The sequence below is a fragment of the Alligator mississippiensis genome, chromosome 14 (assembly GCF_030867095.1).
Source record: "Alligator mississippiensis isolate rAllMis1 chromosome 14, rAllMis1, whole genome shotgun sequence".
NCBI lineage: Eukaryota > Metazoa > Chordata > Crocodylia > Alligatoridae > Alligator > Alligator mississippiensis.
This window is the reverse complement of record NC_081837.1, coordinates 41647186-41670456: the sequence shown is the minus strand read 5'-3', so window position 1 is coordinate 41670456 and position 23271 is coordinate 41647186. Positions and strand designations below refer to the sequence as shown.

The 23271-nt window shown below is 49.5% G+C and overlaps 1 protein-coding gene across 2 annotated transcripts in view; it reads right to left on the bottom strand.

Moving 5' to 3' along the window:
- RASSF5 (Ras association domain family member 5) overlaps nt 1–22255 on the bottom strand; it is an 81193-nt gene extending 58938 nt beyond the window's left edge. Inside the window, exon 1 of one of the 2 annotated variants that reach the window (XM_059717213.1) lies at nt 21868–22255. In XM_059717213.1, coding sequence (XP_059573196.1) covers nt 21868–22240 — 373 coding nt within the window. In that variant the 5' untranslated portion in view covers nt 22241–22255. Of the gene's footprint in view, nt 1–12176; nt 12271–21867 lie in introns of those variants that run through there. The other variant, XM_059717214.1, reaches the window with a different exon arrangement.
- Nucleotides 22256–23271: the final 1016 nt, after the last annotated feature.

Genomic DNA, 23271 nt, shown 5'->3' with positions numbered 1-23271 from the left:
CTTTGTGGTCGGAGCTGGGAAATCAGGACTTGGGAGACAGGGTTTCCAGTCCCAGCTGGGCCAGGGGCTTCCTAACCTGCCAGAGACCACATGGCTAGGCAGAAGGGGTAACACTGATCTACCTCACTGCAGCACTGCAAGGCTTCGTTCACTAATACCTTTAATGCACGTTGCACAGTCCCTGGGTAGGGGAAATGCAGGGGAACATTAGGGGATGGTAGAGCCAGGAACTGGAAATACCCCGCACCCGAGTCCCACTATAAAGGAACTGCAGAAATATGCTCTGCTCTCATGCAAACCAGTCTGGCAGGGACCCAGCAACCTGCCTTACTAAGGCCAATAAAGGGACCTGCTGTTATCCCAAACGGTCAAAAAATCTCCAATTTACAACCAACCCAAAGGTGACCATTGAGGTTGCACCAGCAGCTAACACAGCTCTTGTTTACCTCCTAACGCTAAATAACCCAACGGTAAGCTTTCCTAATCGTTGCACCTTTCGGGGTAAATTCCAGGGCAGATACAGTGGTCTGTCACTACCCCTGCAAGCAAAGTGTGCCCAGCAAGGGGATGGGACGTGTTTTCACAGCAGTGCTCTGGCACTGCCCACCGTGCAGCGAGCAAGCCCTTGGCATCAAAGGGGGCAGAGCACCCTTGAGTATTTGGACCCTATTTTGGTACCCATATGGGGGACAACGCTATTTAGAAGCCTGGCCCTGACCATGGGTGCTGGATGCTTTGACAATTTAGCCCCTTGAGTAATACACTTGACCCCTAGCCTCAAAGGAACTAAAAACCCAGAACAAGCAAAAAGACTGAGCAAACCACCTGCCAGGAGCGCATGTACAGCCCACCGCGCATCCTGGGACGTCCTGCCACCCCCAGAAGATGCCATTGCGCTGTCAGTGCTCAGAGCTCGCATGCATTTCCAGGCAGACCAAGGTTTCCCCGCTCGCCCCTTCCCTCTGCCAGCTGCAGACACGGTGCTTGCCAGGGGAATGTAAAATTGATCCCAGAGAGTTCCACCATCGCAGGCCAAGAAATCAATGCTTTTATTTACATAGGTATTTTTAAGCAGGATTCATTTCTTATTTGAAGTTCTCTGCTCAAATGGAAAGGAGAGTGGGGGGGGGTGGCATTTCCTAAGATAGAAGCAGCAGCTCTTAAAAAGTAGAGCTGAAAAGAGCATTCATAAAGCCCATCCGAACATGACAAATGCACCTGGGCTGTAGCAAGTTGTTATTAAAGGCATCATTAAACGTGCAAGTCGTTTAACAATGCACAGATCACTCTCCTCCTTCCCTCTCCAGGGGGTCGGGAATATAACGGGCTGAGAATAAAAAAAATTATGCTTTACTGATCTAATGCAAACAAATGCCAAGAATGCAGGGGAGGTAAGATGGTAATATGTACAGTAGTAGCAGGGTGGGTTTTTTAATTTAAATAATTGGGTTCATTCTCCTCCTCTCTCTCTCACACAGGTCTAATACAAATACTGGACTGGAAGGACCACACAGGTCAAAATGCAGTCTCCCAACCATGCAATTTTTTTTTGTCCAGACCAGCACAGAAACACCCATTGCAGGCCCTTAGGCTCTACACACAAAATCTGCCAAGTCCTTCCTAACACAGAGGGTCCCTTTAGTACAAGCAAGCAAAAAAAAACCCTAAAAAAACAAAAAACCCAAACAACATGCTACACAAAACAAAGCTCCCCCCCAAAATCCCAACCAAAAGCATATTTCTTGGCCTCAGAAGCACCTTCTAGGCAGTGTCGCACATTTGTTACTCAGATTCACTTAAGGCCTGATGACCACAATGCTGCCGCGCACGGGGTGGCCACGAGCAGTGCCGCATGATTTTGCTGGGTTTCTACGTGGACATGAAGACGAATGCCCGTGGAGAACGCTCATCCGGCGGTCCAGGGGTCTCCGCACAGGTGCGAGGAGCCAGACTTGCAGGGCACGTGGCAAAGCCGAGAAGTACCGGCAAGAAGGCAGAGTTTGCAGGAGTGAAGCCTTGAACTGCATTTAATTCCTCAGTTAAAAGGACGCAGCGAGGACCGAGACTGGATTCTGTACGGCACACGAGCGGGCCTTTAAATCCCAAGCAAGCCAAGAACACGCCAGTCGAATGAGGCCAAAAAGCTCTTTTTACGTTAATTTAACAAGATGTTCTTACCCGCGGCTCTAATCCCTGACTGTTAACGCTGAGCAGATTTAAAGCTGAAAATTTCCTCTTCTGCATTTTTACCATTTCCAGCCTGTGCTTCCCTTGGCTTCGATGCCAAAAAGAGCTTGCCCTGGGCAGCAGATACTACAGGAAGAAAGTTAATTCCCCCACTAAGACCCACCAACATTGACTGGAAAAAAATGGGCCACTGGGTTTGCCAGTCATAGCACACGTCGCTATTTATATTTTAAACATGAAGCCTCAATTTTGAGGTTAAATAGAGTTCTCCTCAGATGGTAAGAAATAATCAATGAAGACATTTGCCCCCTGCAAATAAGTGCCATTTCATAAAGCCTTTGCAGTATTCCTTGATCAAGTAAAACATGCAATAGCCCAGCTGTTTAGGTGGGAATTTATGATCCCTTATCAAATTAGAAAGTAGCTTCTTCACGCAGAGAAATCCCTTGACATTCATCCAGGCCCACCAGCCTAGGAAGCATCATAAGATTCCCCAGCGGGCTCCTTTAAAGAAAGAAAAAGGAGCTTGCACTCAGACAAGTACGAAGACAATCCATATGCTCAATGTAATTTGTGCCTCAAGCCATAAGCAAAGGATTAATTGACAGGTGTTAGGAAGAACACCCCCCTGAGCAGACATAAGTAACAGAGGAAGGATCATAAAGGAAGAACGTCCCAGCGGTTAGATGCAAGCCTATAGGTTACCCAAGCACAAAGAATAAGTCTGTGCCGAGTCACTTAATACTGGTGCCTCAGTTTGCCTTCTGTAACATGGGGATATCTGCCCTGTGCCGGCTCCCAGGGCTGTGCAAGGGTATATAAATTAGAGACTGAGGAGCTCAGACACGAAGGTGTCGCGGAGTCCACATCAGCCCCTGTCCTGCAGGGTTTTATACACCTCCCTCGCTCAGAGGCCAGAGTTGGAGCAGAGTCGGGGGCTTGCTGGACCTCTGGAGCCTGCTCCTAGCTAGTTATGGGCACGCTGGCATTGCTTTCCCCCTTCCTGCAGCTGCTCTATGGGGACAGACAATAAGGATTGGGGAAGGCAGAGCTGTCAAGTCCCATTTTGAGCCCCACAGCAGTAAGTGGAGGTTAAACTCCAGGTCCCGGAGTCATGTGGTGGCCAGAAAGATATGGAGAAGAACGTGAAGCTTCACATCTCGAGAGCCAGATAAAAGGAACCCAATCCATGTCTTTTTTTAAAGACTCACCACTTCCAAACCAATCCCCAGGTGGTTTAGGAGCTGAACCCATGATTTCCAAATGCTTGGGATTGCCAATTTTGGCAAGGAAGTGCAGGGAGAACATAAGCGGCGCTATCCTGGGTCAGCCCGATGGTCCATCCAGCCCAGTACCCCGTCTCCAACAGCGGTAGGAGTGGATACTTCGGAGGGACAATGTCCTATGCTTGAAAATAGCCACCTCCGACTCCCAGGCATTCCTCGGCTCGGACGTCTAGCACGGCTGAGCAAAAAAGCTAAACCACCGTCAGGGAGCTGTGCCTGGGGGGGAGGACATTAGCAGTCTGGGGGGGAGAGGGAAGTCGTTTATCACTTCCCATTTATCTGGTGGGAGCTGCTTATCATTTTTCTATTTAGAGCCAATTTGCTTAAATATGCCTGGGGGCAAAGAGAGAAGGTTTTTTAATTAATTAGAGATAAGCCAAACGGTTAGGTGACAAATGCAAGGCAGGAGCCTTTGTGCAACCAGGACCTCCTTGGATGGGGGGTGTTTATGAAGGGAGCTGGGGGATGCTCGAATTGCACGTGCACCTGCACCCCCAAAATGGACAGCGAGATGCTAGGGCAGGATAGGATCAAGGGGGAAAGCGAGAGGATGCGTCCAGCTGGGGGATGAGACAGCACGTCCACAAAGGAGGATGGAGGAGGAGCAGACATGGGCCTGAGGCCCCTGATCTCTGCATTCATTTCCACACTTCACCAGTCACTTCATCTCCCTCTGCCTCAGCTCCCCGTCGGCCCGGCAAGGCCAGCAGCCGTCCCTCGCCGAGGAGCTCGTGCTGCACTGCAGCGCTGTGAGGTCCTGAGCCAGACGGGCTTTGCATACACGAGGAGGCAATAGCAATAACCACCCCGCAACACCTCCCAGCAGATCCCTATTCCAATATTTCACCTTCCAGTTGCGACGAGACGCCGTACAAAGAGTTTGTATGGATGTAACCGGGTTTCCCACACAAGGGAGCCGCGCCTCTCACAGCCTCAGGGGAAAAGTTTGCATTTGCCAGTGAATGTTTTCCATTTTTGCCTTTCTTTAAATACATGAGAGGGATAGTTGGAGCTTTGGGCCCTGCTCTGAGTTGTCCTGACTCTGGAAGAGTTCAGATCTAGCTGTGGGACGCTTCCTGCACATCTCATTAGTTATTTGCTCTCGTTCTGCATCAACTCAGCACGACAGAAGTCATCCCTTTGCGCACCCTGGGCAGCAGCAGCGTGAGCTTTCCCAAAACTGCTCACTCTCTCTCTCTCCCTCCCCATGGAGGGGGAAGTTTCACCTACCTTACCCATTCAGACCCCATCTGCTGCAGCCGATTAGCTCTATGCATGGTTGTGGTTTTAGGGCCACAGACGCCTGTCTATTATGACAGTGGCCAAGACTCACCAAAAATTGTTGCCCATAAAAGCGCATTCTTTCCCAGTGGCCTGATTACCATATACTTGTATTTAGGGAAAGAGGCCTGGCAGACATCACGCAGCTTTATTGCTGGAAACCCCGGCAAGTGGAAAATCTGAGACTCCCAACCCATGCGTTTAAAAAAAAAAAAAGATTTGCTGCCCAATGGAAACCGATCTCAGTAAAGCCGATGAGAGTGGATTATTAAAGGCAAAATGCACTACCAGCTCAACAGCACTAAGCCATCTAGTTTGGGAAGGAAGCCCTCTCTTAAGTCTTTGCAATGCATTGGATACTGTGGGAGCACAAGGGCCGTATCAGATAGACTTGGGTACAACTCGGGTGCTCGTGTTTATGGGCACTCTGGGGGAAATCACCTATTTCAGACATAGCACCTCGAGTGGAGTGAAAAGGAGCAAGCTCCCTGGCAAGATGCAGGGGTGCACATGCAACTCTCAAACTTTTTAGCAAAGAAGAATCCACTCCCCATTAGCACCAGATCTGCTGCTTGCTCCAACTCCTAGGGTCCCTATGGGCACAAAGCAGCAATGCACAGCCCTGATGCAAATGCCAACACCGCTGCTTTCAGCCAACAGCGCCAGCCCTCCATTCCCTACCTCGCTAATGAACCTTGGGCTGGATCCCAGGAACAAGCAGCCAGCTCCGCTTGCAGCTGAAAAGCAAGGAGCTGGTGCAGACAGAGTGCCATTGTAGGTTAGAGAACTGGCTGGTGCAACGGAGAAGCCGTTATTCTGGGTCAGTTATTCAAGAACCAGAGATCCAAAAGCAAGTTTGAGACTAAATGATCATGATGGCTTCGCTCCACACCTTCCTTGGTATCACAAATCCCTCTTAACAGGAACTTTGGGAGGGATGGGCACCCTATTGCTGCCGGGACTTGTTTGCAGAGCTCCAGACTCTGCATTATTCATTTATCCTTTAAATGGATGCTGGTTTTACTGCAAAGAGAGGTGAGAAAGAGAGAGAGATACAAAAGGAGAGATACAAATAAACTGAGAGCAAAAGCTCCTTAAGCAGCACCGAGTAGCAAAAGCTGCAGATAACAGCATTTTCTTTTGACTTCAGTTCTCCGTGTGCCCTCAGCCAGCCTTGCTCGGATAAGCAGGCAATTTCGGAGGATTATTGTTACCACTCTGCTCTACAGAGGGTACAAAAGACCTGAACGCTTTTAGTTGCATCGCACTCATCTAATTTCTGCAGTTTTACCTTTCAAAACCTCACTGTATGATGGCCCTAAAATGTAAAGCCATGTTCTCTGCAAATGGTTTCACACTCCAGGGTTCCTCCTACACCAAGGATGCTTGTGGGTGCACCGGCTAGCTCAGGAGACTGGAAGGGTGCTGGAGAGCTTCTTCCTCCAGCTCTCCCGTTTGAACCGAGCCAGGGCCAGTAGCAAAAAAAGCTGTTGCAAGGCAAGGATAAGGATATTCAGCTGTCTCAGACCAAATCCTTGGGGATCTGTAGCAGCACCGTTCTGCCGGGCCACCTTTGAGTAAAAGGAGTGAACAGGGCCAGGAGGGTGAAGAGTTGAAGACAGTCCCTCGAGATCAAACTCCAAGTTCGTGCTACCACCGACCGGTCTCTCCCTCTCCTGAGGCCAACTCCCCAGCCTTTCAGGGCCAGTGACTTTGCAATTAAAAATAAATCCACTTAGCTTCAAATGTTAGTTTTTCAGGAAGAAACTGAAACCTTGTCTGACAAGACTCTCCCCACAATTTTTACAGGAATACAGCTTTCGTTAGAAAGGTATTGCAGGTAAAACGAAGTTGCATACCTCACTCGTCTTCCTCCCCATCCCACCCTGCCCCCAAATTGGAGGGGATGTTTCAAGGGACCATACTGAGGGTTTCTCCTCCTCGACATAAATAGTCGGTGCCCAGGGAGCAAAAGGGAGGTCGGCACTGCCGCAGGCTTGCTGTTGCTGGTCATAAAGGAGTCAGGAGGGCAAAATCTCCACCTCCTAGGTAATGGGTAAGGAAGAGACCCTCACAGCCATGTCAACTCTCAACTCCACATGCTACTGAGATTTCAAGGTTTCATTCTGCTGACAATAGAGACCAACTCCCGCAAGCCCCTTATATCCAAGACCCATCCATTCATTTAGCATCAAAAGTGGTCTCTCCCCCATGTTTAAGCCACGGTTCTCAAAGCAATCAATCATGGTCCACCACATAGTGCTACTCCAAAAAATCAAGTCATCATCATTTTACCTACTGCAAACTCAGGCAACTCGATCATTTCATCTGTCTTCTTACCCCACTGCAAGAACCAAAATCTCAGAATTTAAATGGTTCAGAAAAGCTCTCCTTTTCATATCCACCTTTGCAATTCAAGGATACTGTTCACTAATGGGATCGCTCTTGAAATCTGAGTTTGGAAAGTGCTGAGCACCTGGCCCCTCAAGCCCTTTGCAAATGTCCCATGCTGGGCATCCAGGAAAAAACAGTGAGGAACCTACAATCATGAGATTGTTTCTGCATGGATTACAAGAGGGTACAACGTACTACTAGACATGCATGCTTTCAGTTGCATCACGCTGATCTAATTTCTGCAGTTCTACCTGCATGGACAGTCTCATAAAAACACAGACAAATGGACGATTATCCTAGGACACTGCAAATCCTGAGACAGGACTACCGCAGCTGTAGCTGGAGACCCATTGATGGAGAACGCTGCAATACCTCTCCCCAGGGGTGGAGCAGGATGTGCTAGTATATCGTGATGACCAAGTCATTCTCATGGTATTTCCAGCCCACACCAGGAAGCGAAAGGGCCCAAGTAGAGGCTTTTCACCAAGATTTTCAGGAAATTCCCAGGCCGCGTTTGCAGAAGTAGTGGCCAGACTGGGCGTTTCCATGAAACGGAGCCCAAGAAGTTCAAAGCTGGCCTTCCTGTGCTCTCCCTCTTTCCACCCCCCTGTTCCCAGTACTTATATGGTCCTCCTCACCGTGCTATCTCGGAGCGGTTGACAGCTCGGGGCTGGAATGCACTGATATGACAGAGAAGCTCTTGCTGCAATTTAAATGGATTAGTGCGTTCATCTTCCTTGGACAACCAAGAACCCCAAAAGGAGATTTCCAGACACCCCCCTCCCCACAAGCCATTAGGAGTTGCAAGTGTGCAGTGTCTCTTGGGTTTCCAGGACCCCTCAGGATCAGGCCCGCTATCATTAGGCTTTTCTTTAAGGGGATTAACTATGACACGTCTGTAGTCACCATCACCTACTAACAGACATAATCACTGGCAGGGAAAGCTATGTTTAGAAACTTTAACACGGCTTTAGGATGTAGCCACGTGACAGGGCTCGTCGAGAGCCCAGGCAGCGAGCGGGATGCCTCCGCTCCGGGTTCAAGGGACTTCTCTTAACTGACACAGACACCAAAATGTCATTCCTAGGCTAAACTTAAAAGAAATTCATAAGAAAGCAGCAACCTCCGTGATGGACTGGAAATCCCTCCCCGCTCAATTAAAAGGGCAAATGGTCACCTACTGTCCAGGTGAAGTTCAATGGTGCAGGCTGAGCGGAGAGGTGGGTGCCCCCCTTACCGAAGTCATCCCCTGCTTCTTCCAAGCTACCGACTGCAAAACGCAGGGCAGAGGTTGCAGTTTTAAGAGCTAACATCATGCAGACTTCTTCTCCCACCAGGTCCTGCTATCAGCTATGCCTACCTAGACGGGGGAGCAATTCCCCCGACTCGGATAGCTAGCCCAGGGACACACCTGTGCAGCTGGAAACAGAGCGCGGCCCTGGGGGAAAAGAAAAAGAAGAAAAATCACAGATTTCTCTCTCGATGCATCACCAGAGCTTGCTGGGAGGGAGACAATTGAGCTGTCAAATGTCCTCATGATTTTTCCAAGTGTTTCTAAAGTTGCACAGAATTATGTTAAGCAAACAGGAGAAACCAGGGATTTAAAACAGCTGAGAAATGGGAAAGAAAAGAGAGTTAAGATATCAGAGTTTTTGCACACAAAGCCTGAGCAGAGGCTTGCGGGTACTGAGAGCGCGAAGATGGGTCGGAGCCACTCTCCCTGCCCTGGCGGAGATTATGCCCCTGGGCTCTAGGTTTCACTGTAGCTTAAAAACTGACAGTCCAGGTTGGGGATGACAATGCCCAAGTCCTAGCCCACACCATGAAAAACTTTCAGATCCCCCAGGTTAAGCTCCTCTGAGAGGGATTCAATTACCAGCTCATAAAAGAAACCTGGGAAGAGCAATTCTTGGCCTTGAAATACCAGATTGCAACAAATGGCTGGCATTATCGCACCGTGCTTGTGGGAAGGGCATTTCACAGCTCCCTGCAACGACTGTCTTCACACTCATTCCTAGACTGCCTGCCAAAATTTCAGCCCGAGATTTAGTAAGGGGGGGCGGAAAATTGACAACCAAGTACGGATCCCACTGCTGGCCCCCAAATACCTCGAGTTTGACATTAAAATGCTGATGCAACTTTAACTAGAGCACAGGCAGTGGGTACAGCTGCACTCGAGCAGCCCTGCTGACCTTAGTTCTGCAATTCCACACTTGATTGATTTTATTCAATCTATAACTCCTCAAATTTAGAAGCAAAAAGAACAAGGAAATGACTGCTGAATAATTCTTCGTTTGCTGTTTGAGAGGCTAAGCCAAGTTCCCATTTCATGCACTCAGCAGCCTAACATGTCTCTGTGAAGGTCATGGGATAGTTATTAAGATGTACCAAGTATCCTGACATTTTGGACAAATATAGGAACGGCCCAGAGTACTTAGGCTGGTCTTCGCACAGCTGAAAGGTGAGCCTCAAACACAAATCATCCGAGTCCCCTGAAGTTCTGCCCAGTTTCAGAGACTGCCTTGAATCTTTCAAGCATCTTCCATATTTCTCTGCCACACACATAAGCACAATTAGATTAAGTTTTGAAGGCTCCGTCATTCATCTTTTCAAACATAAGGAGATTGAAGGCTCAGTCTCTCCACCCTGACTCAGATAAAACTCTTACTGAGGTCAATGGGAGTTTTACCTGCATAAAGCCTTCAGGAAAGCAAACACCTGCACAGGTCCATCCTTGGGGGAAAGGGAAAAGTTACTACAGCCAACTGGAGGATGAAGTGATGCATAAAAACAGGGCTGCTCTGTTTTCCAATTGCCGTGAATGTGAGCTGCTCTTATTCAGGGTAGATACCTCAAAAAAGCCTATAGTTGGAACTTGCAAAAGGAAACGGGAGTCATTATCATCACACCCAGCAAGCAAACTACAGGTACTTCACTGTGTAAAGATTAACATCCAGCTACGGTCCTAAATCTGTTACTCACTCTTGCTGGAGATCACAAGTACTCTCAACTCTGCTTTGTTTCACAACCGGCACAACTACCTCGTTTAAAAAAAAAAATCCTTCGATCTTACAAACTTCCACACCTTGGAGGCCTGGAATTCAAAACCAGCTTCTTGGCTAATTCAGTAAGGTAGCAGTACCAAATAGTCTTTATAACCATGAAAACTGTACAGCAATAAGCCCCAAATAACACAGCTCACTGCAGTGTTCCTGCAGCTGTTGGGAATGCAGCTGTAGAAAACTGCAATCAAATCCTGTACGCAGCTGAGCCTGCACACAAGAAGTTTAAACTGGCTAATGCTCCCCAGACTGAGATCTACAAGAACACAAGCCAGAGAAGATCAACATTTGGCTTTGCCATCTAAAGACCCACTGCAGTTTTCTACCTCTCACCTACTGCATGTTTCTTCTACATATCACAGTGCAGTACTGCACAAATCCTCTTCTGTTTAATTACTAGCTGCAAGGCTATGCATCTTGGCCATTTCTAAGCTGACCCAATCTACAAATTAGCAAGAGCACCTACCTTTAGCCAACAAAGCCTCCCTGCTGGGCCTCCGACGGCACTGGAGACCCTCGGTCCAGGATTTTGACTTGGGGAAGTGCCTGAATATCTTGCGGATTCTCTTTGTTACAACTCCAAAGCAAGCGGCTGCCTCTGCTTTCCCTTCTGTCATCCTCATAAGAGAAGATCAATAGCTTCTTCAGGCACAAGCAACCAGGCAGCCGGAGCAGCACCCGGGCAGCACTCGAATGCAGGATGTTATTGCAAGAAGCAATGAGGATCGTGGAGAGTTGTGCGCGTTTCCAGCGGAGGCCCCTTTCTCTTCCCCCGTGCAGATAAAACATCACTACTGGTCAATCATAATCTACTGTCATTTTGGTCTTGTCCCCCCCACCCCCATGTCCTGCAAGTGGACAGCACACAGCTCACTGCCGATGCATCCATGGAAAACTTTCTATTTCTGGGGCTTTTGGTTTGATAAGATAAAACAACCTACCGGAAGAGATTACAACAGAGAGCGCACAGGACCCATCCTTTCATTGGGAAGTCTCTTTCCAATATCTTTTTTTGTTTTGTTTCATTTTTTTTTTTTCACTCAAGTACTTCTTTCCAGCAATTTACGGAGTGTAAAAATAAAAAATAAAAAAAATCAATGCCTCTAAGTTTTAACTGAAGTCTGAATTGAAGGAATAAATCAGGTTCGACTTAAACACAACATTATGAATTTCAGCTCAATAAATAATTCTTTGCTTTTTTGGATGAATCCCTTTCCTGCTTTCGCAGCATCTGTCAGTCATTACTAATAAAGCCGTGCCTTAGGTACCATATGGCAGGAGAAAATAAATCATCAGTTTAAACAAACACACTTCAAACCTAGCACTTCACAACCTCTAAGTCGCTATTGTCCTGTATTTAATTCAAGCATCTTCTATCCAAAGAGCTGTGTGGTCTTCAAAAATATGACTTCAGCTTTGCAATATCCCAGGGAGATGTTCTTGTCATTTTATAAGCAGATTAACGGAGACGCAGGTAGACTGACCGGCTTGCCTCGTTTCACACACAACCATGGAGAGGGAGAGTAGGAAAGGCATGCAGAAGTCCCGACTCCCAGCCCCTTCCCTCCCAAACACCTCAGATACCCTTCTCCTAATCCTGATCCGTTACCATTCAGGGAGTGAACCTCTATAGGTTTTAAAGGAGCGCTTTCAAAACTGACAGGTGACGTGACACTGAACCAGGGACACTCCCTTCTCCCATCCTCCTCCCACCCCAAAGACTCACCACCCTAACCTATGCAGCAGAATAAGCATTGCCACTTCAGCTGGCCACACCTAGCCACGAGCACCTCCAGAGGCACTCGTCTGTTTTGCAATGGTGACAGCAAGATGACAGGCCCCCGGGGCTGGCACGCTAATTCTGGACTCGGGGACCTGGTCTCCAATTCCCCACTTTGCCACTGCTATGCAACTCACCTCACTGCTCCATGCCTCTATCCCTCCCAGGCTGTAAATCACTACCTACCTTGTGTAAGAGCTTTGCCATGTACAGGTTTAAAGCATACGCACAGGCTTATCATCATCGGTGCCTTGGCCCCACTCTGTCCGCATATCGACCGTGCATAGACTGCATGTGCTCAAAATGGCACCTCTGCAGCTGCCTAACCGGCTGAGTTGATAGATCAAGGCTCAGTAACCTGCCCGGACTAGCCGGATAGTAAGAACCGTACCGCGCTTCCTCGGCAGGATGCTATGGGCGACGTAGTAGTGACTGCATTTCCCACCCCGCCAGTCAAACCAAAGCTGAATTGTACCAAGGGTGGGGTAGGGAAGGAAGATGAGAAGAACCACCGATTCATTTTTACCTCTGTGTTTCAAGAAGAAAGAAATATAAAATAAAGCAAACAATACTGATCCTTTTCTAGTGCGCTCTGAATTTACAGGAATGCCCACACCTGCTGCAGGAATGTACTAATCTTAAGCAAACATCTGCTGAAGAACTATTACTACAAGAAACCTGTAATGTGCCATGAACCAGGGAGGAAAATGCAATGGATTAAACAACTTCCCTCTTATGGAAATAGGCCCTGGTTCCACAAAGCACTTAGGGATGGATTCAAATCAGACGCATAAAGCCAAACACATGCTTAAGTGCTTTATTGAATCAGGTCCATAATGCAGAAGCGATAGCCCAAATCCTGCCCTCAGATGCAGGTGTTCAGTTCCCACCAAGATTAGCGCAGGCTATGCGCGTGTGTGTATCAAGGGTCCCCTCTGCGGGGGGTGTTACGGACAGTCTTCCTTCCAGAGGCAGAGGCTGGAGTAGGATGATTTTCCCCATGAAGAGTTACTGTGTCCGAAAGTTTGTGTTTTCGTAAAGTTATGGGCATCGCAGCTGAAGCGGCGCTAACTGAGGACTGACGCCATCCGATTCCAAATCCCAGCTGAGCCACCCTTCCAGACACGTAACAGGAGACACGGTCAACGCACCACAACCACTAAAAATGAAATGGTTATTGTTTTACAGTCATTCAAAGCGCAGGGACTGCACTTGGCTGCTTCCACTGGGAATGAAAGCACTTTAGGAGACTTCATAGATGCAAGCCAAGAGGAAAAAAAAAAAAAGAAAGAGACAGGCACCAGCCTGGGGAGGGAAGATATCTGATTGCTGGGAAAGACAGCAAAGCTAACGTACCAAAAATAAAGCCCTAACAGTGATGATAAATAAGTTGCATGTCTTCCCTAGATTGTGATGTAAAAATATATTGCATTGCAATGCAAAGATGTGAGCTACGCTTCGGGTGGGCACAGCTATCAACAGCAGGAGCAAGAACACATGGACCTCTGAACATCTCACTGGCTCAAGTCCAATACACACATCCACTGAAGAGGGGCCTAAAAAGTGACTGCAGACTGGAGTCCTCGCACCAACAAATACGCTTCTTGGACACATCAAGGTGACCTTTTTAAATGTTTCCAGCTGACATCCTACCAGGGAAAGGACATTTCAAGTCTGAGATCTTCTTTGCCATCTCCGTAACATTTGCTCCATAAGGAATGCTTCACATTTCAAAATGCTGCAGAGCTAATGGGTAGCTGGAAAGCTGAAAACTCACAGTCAAAGGCCAAGTATTCATTTAGTGACTGCTAATTGCAAAGTCAAAAGTTCGCAGGTAGGATTCCCTTCCCATTATTCAGCAGCACGGGCGGAGACAGCGGGGCAGCCATCAGGACTCCAGCGTAGGAGAACATTGTGCTTCCAAGGGAATGAGTGGCACACGTGACAATAGATGCATTCGTGGAGGTGTTCAGCACGTGTATCATTTTTCTTTGTTTCAGACCGTTGTCACTGCACGCTGCTCCCGCTTGTGCAAAGTGGGGGACACGGCAGGACAACTTATGCAACACAGGTATACCAAAGCTATTTCCTAGTCAAGGAAAATATACCAGATCTAATCTAGCCAGACTTTAGGAGGCAATAATGTCACAGGGAAAGTTATGGTATGAGCCAAGATGGAAAAAGATGAGAATTAGAAAGAGAATTGCGAGCTGGGAAGGAACTGGCTAAAAGAGCGATGATAATAAGGAACGTTGAAAGGGGAAGCGTCAGGCTGGAGGGAGGTTAGCCGTGAACTTTCAAGGATCAGTCTTGGAAGTGATCTGATTTAATTACTCATTGCTGATTTGGGTAAAGCAAGTAGAAACATCATAGTGGAAGAATGACCTTAAAGACAGAACTAATAAAAATGGACTGAAACGCAATAATATACCAAGTGCAAGGTCCTGCACTACAGACTGAACACCAGGGAGAGATAAAGCAATATTTAAGATAGAGGATAATGTCGGTACAAGAGCAAGTGGGTTTGCACATGCCAGGAATAAGTTTAGGTTAGAAAATAGAGGAAGGAGATTTTTTATCAAGCAAGGATGAAGGTCCTGAGCAGCCTCTCCACTGAAGCGGCAGGGATGGGAAACCTAACTGGTTTCAGGATATAGCTTGATGGTTTATCACAAGGATTATTTGATGTGGTGCGTGTGACAGCAGGGGCCTAGACTCAACGACCCCGCCAGTCCCTTCCAGTCCCAAGCTGTTGTGCGCTTGGTCAGTCTCTCCCGACAAGATGCTGTTCTATATTTTCCAATAACCCATGCATCTGGGGATCACCATGCCTTACTTTTTCCTCTCCTGAAGAAACAATCCTTGGAGTATAGCTCACACCTGCAATTCTGCCTGATTTCTCCAATGCCCATGACTGAAGAGTCCTGATGGGTTTGGAGCTGAATTTGTTGGCGTTTCATTTGAATAATACACTCTGTCCCACTAGCACAAACAGATCACAAACCCAACCACACTTCCGTAAGGTGCAGGACATTGGAGCCCAGTTTCTGCCCCACCGCCCACTGGTTGCATCAAAGTTTCCGAGCTGCCTGCTGAAGCTGTGGGCGGCAGGAGAGCCGTGTTCGGTGTCCTCCACTGAGATCTTGAATGTCACAGTTTAAGCTTCAGAAGATGTCATGTTTCAAGGCGCCAAGAGCCAAATACGTGCAAAGTCCTAGTGGAACAGGCCCTACACTAAGCAGCACGGTGTGCAACAGCACAGGCCAGCCCTGCATGCCCAGTTTGATTTACTTCTTAAAGTCCAGAGCCCAAATATTTCTGAATTAACTCTAACAGGATGATAAATAAGGGCCATTTGCTGCCCGCAATCTGCTTGCAAAACTCCCATCCATTGATTCAGGGGCGTGAACAGGAGCTACACACAGAAATCCAGCAGAGCCCTACACAACAGGAGACCCAGGCCACCAGGATGGGGAAGGACAGCCAAGGGCACTATATCCAAGCATCTGTTGGTGTCACGAACTAGGAGACTTCAGCTATGCTCAGCTACATGAGACTCTGGTTATGAAATGCTGGCCAGTCTGCTTCTCTGCCGCATCCCCGAAGTTTTGCCAAGTCGTCGATCCCAAAGCGATCAGCCATCACAAAGGGTGATCTAATTCCTGTGCAAGTCAGTAGATAGAAAGACCCTTTTTACTGAAAGAAGTGGGGTTTGTGCCAGGCCTTAATACAACAGAGGCAGATAAGGCAGGATCCCCAACGTACTCAAGTCGAAGAGTCTTTTCGACCGACTAAAACGGGCCTTGGATCAGGTCTCGAGATGCACACAGGGCAGTCTGAAGCCACCCGCTGTCTGCGAAACTAAACATCCTTCCTCCAATACTGGCAGGTTCTAGGCTTTCCTGTCACCATCCGCCAGCTTTTCCACTAACAAGGAAACTAGAAATACCACCCCCCAAATCAATTCTTGGAAAAAGTTTATTTGGACTTCCCCTTTCCAAACATGCCAAATAAACAGGGGATTTCAATGTGCTTGGGGGTCACGTGAAAAAAATATATCTAGCCAAAACCCCCTCCACTGTCACCTACTACCCCTTTTTCTAGCAGCAGAAGTGTTCTCACACTCACTGGCCAGTTCATAAGGGAAGTTCTGGACTCAACGCTTTCCTCCCGGCCCCAAAATCTGGATGCTTGTGGTTTCCCCCACGGAGCGTTTAGCATGGTCTGCACTGGTTTTGTGCACAAACGTCTGCACGTGATGGTGTGTTGAAAGAAACAACTTGGGGTGGAAGTTGGGGGGAAAAATATCACACAGGTTGCGGATAAAGCCCTCCGTTAAAGCAAAAGCCAAATTAAATGTAAATGCCTGATAAAGATGGGATGGAGCTATACCACCAGACATCTTCACGATTCGAATCCAAATCACACGGCTCAGCCCCACCTCGTTTCTAAACAGGAAACACAAGAACAAAATTGCAACTCCACGTGGACTGAGATGCACAAGTGAAGTCCCTCAATGCACTTACATGGCAAGCTATTGGCACTCTGGGGGTGGAGGGCATAACTATTAAATGAATATTAAGCTAGAGTATAATGCTGCAGACATCTTATCCTGCATTATTAATCCGGCAGTACCTCCCCTCCCATCTCCCCCTCTCCGGTTTGTTTTTAGGACTCCAGAGTGACACTTTGCTCACATTTTTGTTTCCCCTTCTCCTGCCAAATAAACGTTCAATTCATTTTTTAAAATTGTATTTAAGGCATCTTCAAACACTTGCCTGCTGTAGCAGACTTCTGAGAAGCATCTCTTTGTGCTTGCAAATATCCAAACCTTTGCATATGTAAAGACTTTGATTTGGATTTTCAAAGAAACTGAGAATTTGGTCATCGCGTTCTGCACCTAATTCTCTTTGGTTCCTTGGAAGAAATCTCAGTGGAGGGTGGCTGGGAGGGGAGGGAATCGTTTTTGCACTAAACAAGCCACATGTAAGTGGTCCTAAACTGAAGGTTTGTGTCCTGGTGAGCACTAATTGCTCATCGATGCACTGTCTTGGGAGTAGCCTATGCAATATCTTGAAGCCACAACTTTCTGTGCGACTGCGTGTGTCATAAAAAGCAAAAAGAGCAGTTGGGAGGGAAGGGTAAATTAGGTGAACGCACTAATCCACAGCATTTTAAACCAAAGTATCACGTAGCAAACTGGCCAATGCCAACATCTTACTGTACCATATTGTGCTACCATGGGATATGATGCGGTGTGGTGACATTTAATGAATATCAGACAGTGTTAAAACCTTAATACGATGCAACACGACCATATGGTGCCACTGTCTTTCCTGATTGCCCATCATTTACAAATGGCACCAGAAGGCATGTGTATGAGCCCTGCTCACGCCACAGGATGTAAATCACAGCTAGAGACGTTTAACTGATTCAAATGCCAGGTGAAGCCAAAGCGTGAAGACAGACAGGTCTGAACGTAGGACTAATTGCTCCAGAGAGGTCAGCATCTGAACACTGCCGAGCAAACGCACACAGGCAACAGAAAAGCCTTCCTGTGGACCAGGAACAAACCACAATACTGTTTGGCAGCCACAGAAATGAGCCTTTCAAACCTGATAAACCCGCTCCCCAAAACTCAGGCCATCAGCCCTGCAGTCTCTCTTCTTGGTAGACAAAGCAAGATAGCGACACACCTAATAAAGCATGAGGAAGTTTCATAGCATGCCTCACCCTCCTATTCGCGTCCACACCAACTATAAGCCCACTACAAAGCAGCTGATACGATGACAAGTAAAAGCCTTGGAAATGTCATGCTACCATGAGCAAGAGCCCACAGTTCCTACCACCCACTGCATTCATAGCGATGCTGGCCAGGAAGTGGGAGGCTGATAGGTTTGTGAAAGGGAAACTGAATGCCATCAATGAGGGTTGCAAACCAGCCTGCTCCAATCCCAGAGCATGAAAATGCTCAAACCCAGAATTTTTTATTATTATTTTTTTTAATAAGCGTTGCACCCACCGTCAGGGCCGGTTTCCAGAAGAGCTTTGTGCAATGGGTGCATGTTGCACAATGAGCGTTCTTGAAAAATCAAGGCCTGATTTCTCTTCGTATTGTGTTAAGCTCTGCTGGCCCTAGTCCAAGACCAGGGCCACAGAACAGGAAAGATCACTCCTGACCCCAAGGAGTTGACAAGCCAAGTAAATCCTGGCTACAACCACGCATTCTTCTGAAAATCCGGACTTAGAAGCCACGCTGCATCAAGCTGGAGATAATCAGTCCGTTGCACTAACAGCAGCGAGCGCTGTAATAAAAACGTGCTTCACCAGCAGGGTGCATTCATCAATAAATCCCAAAGACCTACCTGAGCCCTTGGATCATGTGGTGACTGAGCAGACTTAAGTTTAATTTATGTCCAGTAAGAAGAAAAAGAACAGATACAGTCAGTACCAGGACTAATTAGCACAGAACTATATTGGCATTCATCATTTCTGGCTCTGCCTAGGGCTCACGCTCCAGCTCTAAACAGTGAATTTTGTGCCTAGTGAAGTGACAGATCAAACCCAAAACATGCAGTCTTCCCTGCTATGCAGAATACCCAGACATCCATCATCACGCTGCTGTTTCGAGCCATCGTTGCCTTTCCTGTTGCAATGCTGAATCTCTTTTGCAGTAATGAAGGGATTTCCCAAGAAAACTCACAAAGCGCATAAAACATGAGCGTGCACCCCTGGAAAAACTAACGGTGAAACAAAAGGGAGGGAAAAAAAAAAAACGTTTAATGCAAAAAAGACCCTACATCTGACACCTCTACTCTCACGAAAGATGGCAGCAAAACATTTCATCCCGATCACAGAAACACTGATGGATGCACTTCACCGCCACAGCAAAGAGGGTCACACCAAAGTTAAACAGACGCTTGGTTTTTGGTCCCTTTCTAATCGTGGCACCTCCACCACTCCAGGGCACTGCAATGCCTCAGCAGAGTAGCAAATTAATTTTTCTGTTTATAATATCCGTTTCCATTAGCAAACGCCGTTTGTCGCCAGCGGACTCGAGATTAAATATGCTTTTTTTTTTTTTTAATTATTTGTGTACGGCTATTTTAGCAGCTGTCAAAACAGCCCTGGAGGTAGAATATTTCCACTGCTGTGGTAGGCTGGCTTGTAGCGCAAACAAAAAGCAGCACCAAGGTGTGCCCGCACCAGCAGTAGCAGCTTTTGCTATCAACTTTAATTTCCCAGCTATCTCAGGAGGAAAAAAAAACAACCTGATTAGACTCCCATGAAACCTCCTTTTCCAAACTGCAGCAGATGGGTAATAAAATGGACCTACGTTTTAGCTCAGAAGAAACGTTCCCATTTCATTCGCTGCTTCAGCTAAAAAGGTGCCTTATCTCTGCTTCTTTCGTTAGAGCTGGGAAATGCATCCGTAAGCAATTCAGCACACAGAGCAACCTGCAGAGTGAATTTAAAGAACAGAAACTCTTTCCCCTCATCAATATTGAGTGTACAGCGAATCTAGATCCACATGTGGAGCCCGAGCACACACTGTGCTGCAGCGTTGGCATAACCTCTGAAGCACGCGTCCCCTGCCAGACACATTTTACGATGAGAAGCCCTTAATTATATGCAAGCACATCAGGATTAGATGCGCTTTACGATGTTCGACATGCTGCACAAGGCAGGCTCGGAAAGTGAACAGCTAACCATGAACACAGAGGGGACAGAGAGAAGTCGCCGTGCAAATGGGGAGCTGTTGAGAAATAAAATACAGATCCAGTCCAGCTCAAGTCATCAGTCCTGTCTTTGGGGAGGAACAATTTAATTACTGACTTCTCTACTCTTGTAACCATTAGTACAGTAGTCACATGGAAGTTGCAATCAGAAACAGTCATTTCCAGCTGCTTCAACAAGTAGACGCAGGGTGAAGGTTAAAACACCAGTGAAAACCAAGGTCTATTTATCAGCCGCACACAAAGGGAAAGAATGAGCAGTTTGGCAGCAGCACGGCTCACAAGAAAATGCAACTCTATCCACCATTAAGTTTTCATACCTACAAAAATCAGCCATGCATGTTCCCATCTGCGCTTCTAGCGTACCACCACGATCGTTAAGTTCAATCAAATCCCCCCCACGTGTAACATTTCCAAGATTTCCTTGAGACTACGGAGAGAAAAAAAACCCCTCCCGATATGACAGGGATATGCTGGCAGTAACACGTGCACCATGCAGGGGCACTACTCTTCTAGGGGCCAGCAAGTGCAGCTATCGGGATGGCTTGGTAAAGAGCACAATACACTGGGACCCAGGAAGAAGAAGTCTGTTCCCAGCTCTGCTACCGGTCTGCTGACCTTGGGCATGTTGCTTCATCGCCTCGTGCCTCAGTTTCCCCACCTGTATAAAGGGCATAACAACACTGACCTCCTGCACGAAGATTTCCCATAAAGTCTTTGACAGATAGTGGGTAAAGTTACTGCTCATTCCCACCAGGACCCCCATGGCTTTGTTCCTCACTTCTGCTTGCCGTGCTTCACAACACCGACTGTTATGACATGTCACCAGCCCTCCCAGAATCGCCATTTTTCTTTTCTCCAGCCAAAACGCCAGATGGTACCTTAATACGGTAGTGACCAAAACGACCCCTGCAAGCTCATTGCTGCCACAGATTCGCAGAGCGTGACGAGCATCTTTGCTGCCAGGCTCGGCGAAGGGACCCGACTAATTGTTCTCCAAATGCCCTTCGCAGCCACACGACTAAACGGATACTGCCACGCTGGATCCCACCCCACACCCCTTCAAATGACATCCCGCATCCACCTAGTCGGTGCAAAAAAACCCTGGCGGCTGCTCCAGAAGCTAAACCTGCAAAACATCCCGAGTGCCAGGTGAGGACACGGCGGGGGCACAGGGAGGAGCCAGGCGCGCTCCTGGACCGCGCTGTGTAGCTGGGGACGGCGGAGTCAGCCGCCAGGGGAAAAATCCCAGACAGGCGGAGGTAGTCTGCTCCTGGCTGGGGAAACTCCTGCAGGCAGGGACGCGAGCCAGGGGCCGCCTTCCCTCCAGTCAGTCCCCGGCTCCTGGGGCGTGCAGCTGGGGACGGTCTGAGCAGCACTGAGGGAAAACCAAAAGGTCAATCAGACGGAGGGCATCTAGCCCTCGCTGGGGCAGCTCCTGCAGGCAGGGGCTAGCTTCCCCTCCAGTCAGTCCCCAGCTCCTGGGGCGTGCAGCTGGGGACGGTCTGAGCAGCACTGAGGGAAAACCAAAAGGTCAATCAGACGGAGGGCATCTAGCCCTCGCTGGGGCAGCTCCTGTTGGCAGGGGTTAGCTTTCCCCTCCAGTCAATCACTGGCTGACGGGGGCATGCAGCTGGGGACGGTCTGAGGCAGCACTGAGGGAAAACCAAACCGCAGTGAGGCAGAGGGCATCTATCTACCCCTTGCTGGGACAACTCCTGCAAGCAAGGAGGCAGGACAGGGGCAGGCTTCCCCTCTAGTCAGTCCCTGGCTCCCACCCGCACCGTGCACAGCTGGGGAGAGAGGTCAGGCAAGGAGGAAAGAAGAAGCCCAGTCTAGGCGGAGGGGGTCTATTCCTGGCTGGGGCAGCTCCCGGGACACGCAGCCGGGGACGGTCTGAGGCAGCGCAGGGGGGAAAAACCCAACCCGCAATGAGGCAGAGCTGCGGGACAGGACAGGGCAGGGGCTCCCCCCGCCCCGTGCACAGGGCAGGCGAGGAGGAGAAAGGAAACCCAGTCAGGGGGAGTCCGCCCCTGTGCAGGCAGGGCTCCCCACGCAACCCCGGCTGGGCAGGGAGGCAGGGAGGGCGGGAGCAGGCAGGGTGAGGAGGGAGGCGGGCAGGTGGGGAGCGAGGCACTCACTGGCGCAGCGCAGGGCCGGGGGCCGCACGGCGCCGCCGCACAGGTCGCACCATGCGAGGCGGGGCGCGGCGGGCTGGAAGCGGTGTCCGTGGCCGCGCTCGGGCGGGACGCGCGGGTCCCGCGGCTGCTGGAAGATGGTGCGCACGTCGGGCAGCAGGCGCGGGGCGGCCCGGCGCAGGCGCTGGGGCAGGGCCGGGGGCTTCCCCGCATCGCCGTCCTCCTCGTCCCCGTCCCCGTCCCCGTCCCCCGGCAGCAGCGGCGGCGGCGGCAGGCGGCGGGCGCGCGGGGGCTCGCGCTTGGCGCGGCGCCGCTTCCTCGCCTCGGGCTCCGCGTCCAGGCGCAGCGCGCGGGGCAGCTGCCCCACCAGCGCCATGCAGCACCGCGCACCGCACCGCACCGCACCGCACGAGCGGGAGGAGCTGGAGCTGGAGCCGGAGCCGCGGCCGGGGGAGGAGACGCGCCGGGCGCCCGCCCCTGGAGAGCCAAGGCTGGGCAGGGCTCGGCTCGGCCTCCTCTCCTTCCCCCCCCAGAGGCTGCGCTGCTGGCCGTGCCCGCCCCCGCACCGGCCGGGCGCCCCGCACCTGTTGGCGCAGAGGCTCCTGCCCCGACCCGGCTCAGGGGCGCACAGACACAGGCCGCGGGCCCTGGGGCAGCTCCGGGTGCCAGCTCAGTGCGGGCTCGGGCCGAGTGTAGGGGCTGATCCTGCCTCATTGCTTCCAGCCCAACTCCTCGAGGAAAGGGGAGGGAGGTCTCCCCCGTGTCTCCATCCCCGGGCAAACCCAGGATTGCGAGAAGGGGGTGCCTACGCTGAGGGGCATCGTCCCCTCCAACACCGCCCCTATTTTTCTCGAGGTCAGAAGAAGCTGGGTGCTAGGCCGGGCGATTCGGTTTCAGACGGATGCCAGGACAGAAGTGTACCGGAGGGTTGTTCTGCCGTGAGCGGAGGGTTTTCTTTTCTCAGCAGGAAGGGGTTGATGTCGCTTTTGATGTCCAGGCTGCTGGTTGCGAGCCATCTTCCAGGTCCTGAAGGCAACGCAGAAAGCACAGCTTGGATCCATGTTCAACCATGAAAGCTCAGAAGGGTTTATTATCCTTGGACAGCGCTCAGTGGGTCTAATTAGCAATCGGTTCAACTTGGTGGAGCTTGCCCTTGACAGGAGACTCTCCCCTCCGTCTCCTTGCCGGACATGTCTCCCAACTCCTTCCTGCATTTATACTTGCGTGTGCGTGTCCCTTCCCCGTTTCATACCTACTCTTCTCTCTCTCTCTCTCCAAGATGTTCATTTTAGTTTTGCTGGCTAAGTTCACGCACTTGCACTCTCATTAGTAACTGCAGCAGTTGCAGCTGGTATTTTCATTCTCCCTTCCGTGTCTTTTTGCTCGCTAGTGCGAGTTTTATTTCTT